The 5,506-nt window shown below is 32.5% G+C and overlaps 1 protein-coding gene across 1 annotated transcript; it reads right to left on the bottom strand.

The window, feature by feature from the left end:
• Positions 1–674: 674 nt before the first annotated feature.
• On the bottom strand, positions 675–1,875 carry LOC106454473 (golgin subfamily A member 6-like protein 2). Its single transcript, XM_013896589.3, has 2 exons — positions 1,167–1,875; positions 675–1,095 (listed from the first exon to the last, which is right to left on the bottom strand). The coding sequence occupies exons 1-2, from the start codon at positions 1,561–1,563 to the stop codon at positions 812–814; spliced, it is 681 nt and encodes a 226-aa protein (XP_013752043.1). The 5' UTR covers positions 1,564–1,875; the 3' UTR covers positions 675–811.
• Positions 1,876–5,506: the final 3,631 nt, after the last annotated feature.

Below are 5,506 nucleotides of genomic sequence, written 5' to 3'. Positions count from 1 at the left end.
CTATTCAATCCGGAGAGAACACTATGCACATCAATAGAGAGAGCAAGCAACACCTTCTTCGAGCATATTCAAGTGGATTGACAAGGAGGTTCGCCTGCGACTCATGACAATCGAAGGGCTGGGCGATAGGAGATATGAAGTAAATTTTCAAAAGTGACTGGAAGCAACATATAGCTCGAGTTTTTCGTTTTTAATATGCACAAATGTATTTCAAAAAAACTGCATTTCATCGTAAAAGCCGAACATCCTTTTTCTTTTGAGTTATGGGTCCTTGGTGGACCTTCGGCTACAAACTAGGCTTTAACTCATGGTATGGGTTAATACGTCTTTAGAGAGAAATGGCATTTTTGTCGAACTTGGGACGATGTCCATTGCCCAACATCAACAATGTTTTGAGGAAAGACGTTTTGTTTTTTTTTTTGTTTCTGTTTCGTTTGTAAATTTTAATTAAATCGAAAACCGGACTGCATCGAAATTTAGAAGTTATGTGTGTATAGTAATGTCACTGGTATGAGCAGATTAAGAGACAGCAAAGTTACTTTACCGCTGCATACCCAAACGAAATGGTTCATGATCATTATTGCTGAATGATTGCATCATGAGTGCGTATTTTACACAAAAACATATGATTTATTAACTTATTTTTTTGTGCCGTCATGTGCTTTTCAACGTTGTAGTGCTATAACTTGCTATTCCAATATAAAAAGATAAACAAACCAAAAGAGAAATAATATGTGACATTGTGTATCAAAGATTCTCTGACGAGTGAGATATATCACTGTTGCAGGAAGACTGTTTTGACTTTGAAGTGTTATGTACATTCCACACATTTGGTCTTCAAAATCATCAGATTCGTTGATGCAAACGATGCTCCTTTCTTCTTATTCTTCTTGCTTCCAAGAATCCTCAGACTCTGTCTAAGTATATCAATCTCTCTTTCCTTCTCATATTTTTCTCTATCCATCAAAGCTATTTTCTCTTTTAGTGTCTCAATTGTATCTTCTTTAACTCTAACTTCATTTCTCAGTTCCTCCACTGTCTTAACTGCTTCTTCTTCACCTTTGCCCTCAAGTTGCCTTTGCATTGTTGCCTCTCCTACAAGTAACCCACTATCAGAGATCAATACTTTATCAAAATAAAAACTCTCAAGTTGAAGCTTTTTTTACCAGAAGAGGAAGAAGTTGTGTGGATGATGAGATGATCAAGCTCATTCTTGATAGCTAAATAGAGTTGTTTCCATTTCTCAACGGCTTCATCTCTCACTGCTCTCTCCACACACATCTCCTCAACAACCCATTTCCAGTACTCTCTCTCCTCTGTTGTTGTTGTCTTTGCTTCCTCTCTCTCCTCCACTTTCTTCCTTAGCCTCTTCACTTGCTCTCTAAGCTTCTTTCTCTCTTTCCCCCACTCTCTCTCCGCCTCTCTAAGTTTATCAAACATTACTTTCTCTCGCTCATCCACCTCTCTTCTCATGTGTCTTCTTCCTCTTCTTTTTTCAGTTGAAGACTCCTTCTTGACACTTCTCATACTTGGTCTCTCTTGCTTGCTTGTGCAACCACCCATATCTAGTCGTGTGGATGTTTCTTCTTAGGACATGAACAAAGAATTTTAATGGAAGGGTCTCTCTCTCTCTCTCTCTGGAATGTGTGTTCTTATTTAACTTCTGATGTAGAGAGGCTCCTCTTCATTTAATGAAGAGAAGTCATTATTGTGAGTGAAGAAGCTCCACTAGTACTACTCTACCATATTTATACAAGGCCTCCAGAAAAGCATCTCACAACAGTAATTTCTCTAGCTTTTTTTTCACTCACATGTGTAACATACTACAGTTAAAAAGTATATTGAATTTGGTGGGGAATGGAATAAATTAAGAGGCGAGTGATGGCAGATGTCAGAAAAGAAGGTGTAAATAGTGTTGAGAGGATTAGGTTTAAGGACATGGAAAACTACAACACCATATTCTCATCCATTTACCAATCAATGGTGTGGGCTTTCTTTGTTTTTTCACATGGTCCACTTCAAAACTATTTGGATGCGACCCTCTCTCTTATAACTCTAGATAATTTATACTCCATATAATATATATATACTCTATAAGTCTTCACTTCATATTACTAATCCGTTTCCATAGTCACAAGTCTACAAAAAAAGAAGGAGACAACTTAGTGTAGATCTCACATTAAGAGGTGAATAGACATACCTGTTTTTGGGTGGCTCAAGGGACAAATTAATCATATGGAGGAAGAGACAAAAGTTAGACTGTTGTCTAATCATAACTTTATTCATATGAATAGTTTATATATAGATACTTAGGTTTTACAGCCACATAATCAAATTAAAACGATTAGGTTGGTCCCATGATATTTATTTGTGGGAATTAGAATTTAGTGTGTTTTTTGGCTGGTTTAAGCTGTCTCTTCACGTGAACTTCCATCTTAATATGGCACTGTCTTTAATCTTTTCCATTAATTAGAATAATCATTCATTATTACTTGGTGTTTTGTCTCTCTAATTTTGGTCATTCTTTTGGTGAAAACATTGATTACTTGGAAAAGCACTGAAGCAGCTAATAGCTTCATTTACTTTTAATGGCACAGTAAATGAAAGAGATAAATGTGCTGGTTTTGGGTTTCTGCCACTAATTTCTCCATATTGAAAAGAATGAACGCAATAAACTATAGTAACCTCTAAGATCATTTTTAGTAGCTATTTCTTAAAATTTTTAGCAGCCTTTTGTTTAAATGAAAAATCCAAATCGGATATTAAAAGTGATGTTGGACGGTTCAAACTCCCATCTTCACACAACTTTAATTTCGTTTCCTCCACCTAATTTATTGATAACAAGATTTTGATCCGCGCTTTAAAAGCGTGGGGTTACCATTTGATTAAAATATTTGTATGCAACAAAATTATAATTTGTATACATAATAGTTATATTTTTATAAAAAATTATATAATTTCTGTTGAATTTGTATGCTTTAATTTATCTTAGATGGACTAATTTGGAAATTTTGAATTATTTGCACCAACGTTATGGTAATATATTTATTTAAAGTATTTATTACATTGATTTTGTTTTTATTAATTTAAAATGAAATAACTTAATCCATACTTTTAATTATTTCACATTTGATCAAAATTTATTTAAATATATTAGTATGTTTGTTCAACCCACTTCGTACAAAATCACAAAGTTATTCGGATATTTTAAATAAATATTTAAAATCATAAGATTTTATGGTATAGGAGTATTTTGAATATATCCATAAATTATTGATTTTGATTTTGCGTTATAATTTTTTTTTTCAAATCAGTTAGCATTGTCAACTAAAAACTTTATACTAATAGTGTAGGCTAGGAAATAAAGTTGGGTACACAATATGAGTAGGAATATTTGTGTAGAAAATATGGGAAGTTAATATATTTTGTGGATCCAATACATTTAAAATAGTGTATTTGATGATCATAGAAATGCAAAAGATATTGCTAGGTAATATTTTAGTAGAATAAACGAAAATTTATATATTTTGTGAATCCTAATATTTTCAAACTTTAACTTTAAATAATCGTGGCTTTAATGATGTATAGTGTTCCACAAGATATTCCTAGTTATATATGATTTGAAGTTATGGAAGTTATATATTTTCATGTATGGTAAATCTTCGAAAAATTAAAGCACAAAATCGTGCTCTTCAAATTATTTCTAAGGATATCTTCACACAATCGGCTCGTATCTTTCCTAAATTGATGCTAAAAATCATAAATGATAACGAAAATGATAAAGGGACATGTACTACATTGGTTGTTTAATTTCGGTCTGGTTTCCCAGACTACCTCAAACTTGAGTAATAGATCAGCCGTTTGACGTAAAAAAAAACGAAAATGAGAAAATGCTTACATATTTTACAATTTAGTTGGGATGCTTATAACTAAAATAGCTTCGTCATATTACACGTCGTGTTACAGAGTAGGGTTTTCTAACTTAGGATTATACTATTCCATTTTACATATATACAAATCAAAGCAATACCGGACATTGTATATTCTTACACATAAATGATCCGGTTAATTTAAAAAAATAGTGATGGTGACATTATGTTTTTAAAAAAATATACAATGTCTGATGATATATATAATAGCGATGGACATTATATTTTGACATTATGTGTTGGGACATATTATATGAAGAAACTAATTTCACTATGAGAACCTTAAGTTATAAAACAGAAAAGTATAAAATATATAAACCCTGTCCGAATTTAAACCAAATTTAATTTGACTGTTTATATGTAAACATGCTTGGTTTAAGATTTTAAATAAGGCAATACGTTTGTTTAATTGTTTTTGTAGTTAATAATTAATGTTTTTAATAATAAATATATTCTTTTGTAAATAACTTAAAAAACTAATGGTATAATCATAATAGAGATTCTGCTTTGATAGTATAGATAATAAAAAAAGATAACTAAGAACCATGTGTTTTTTTTTTTGTAAACTTCATTCGTTAAGAACCAAGAGCCATGTGTTACAACACGTAAACAAATGAGATGGAGAAAGGTTGACACACCGAGCAGCAGATCCACAATCCACTCCAGCTCGGCTGGTGGATAACGTCAAAACACTACTGCATACTCTTTTTTTATAGAAATTGTTGGCGTTTATACAAGGCAAGCTACATGCACACACTTTAGAAGACGATTAAAGGCAAGCTACATGCACACACATTGCCGTCTTTAAAATTTTTAATGGCCTTAGGCCAAACATAAAATAGAGACCCTTAAAAAATAATAATATTGCATTTCTTTAAACTGAAGCAAAAAAAATTTGTGGTATTAAAAGAAAAAAGTGGGCATGTAAGTGTAAATTAGGTTTTGTTGTAAAAAAATTAAGAACGGTGAAGTTAAAAAAAAAACATTGTATTTTTGTATTTAAAATTGAGTTTGTTAATCATGAGCTTATTTATTGTTATAAATTCACCAACTAATTGATAATTTAACAAATTAAAATGCAGACTTCTTCGCCCGCACGAGATACTTCTCGAAGTTGGATCTACGGCGGGATACTACCAAGTGCGTATCGCGGAAGGAGACGAGCCAAAGATGACCTGTGTGACAAGCAAGCAACCTTACTAAAAAGAAAAAATAACAATATTAACACCAAACCTTAAGAAAGGGAGGGGGGATAGTATAGCCTTATAAGCACAAAAATACCTCGTCTAGCGTTACTTAGTTACCGAGGAAGCTTTTCTTAAAAAATCAAAATCCACAAACAAAGCCCACCCTTCTTAAGTCTTGCCTGATCTTGGTCAAAACCAACCGGGAGCGGATAAAAAGGCCACATACAATCTACAAAAGGAAACAACAACAAAATCGATTAGATCAACCGAATAATAAGCCAAAAGCAAGGACAAACTAGCATATTACCAATATCATGATTTCAAAATGGCTGGTAAAATCTATTGACATCAGAAACCAAGGCCCCGTTAATCTTAGCAAAGAAATAACGA

Source organism: Brassica napus, chromosome A7 (assembly GCF_020379485.1).
Source record: "Brassica napus cultivar Da-Ae chromosome A7, Da-Ae, whole genome shotgun sequence".
In the NCBI taxonomy this organism is placed as follows: Eukaryota; Viridiplantae; Streptophyta; class Magnoliopsida; order Brassicales; family Brassicaceae; genus Brassica; species Brassica napus.
This window is presented reverse-complemented; position numbering and strand designations above follow the sequence as displayed.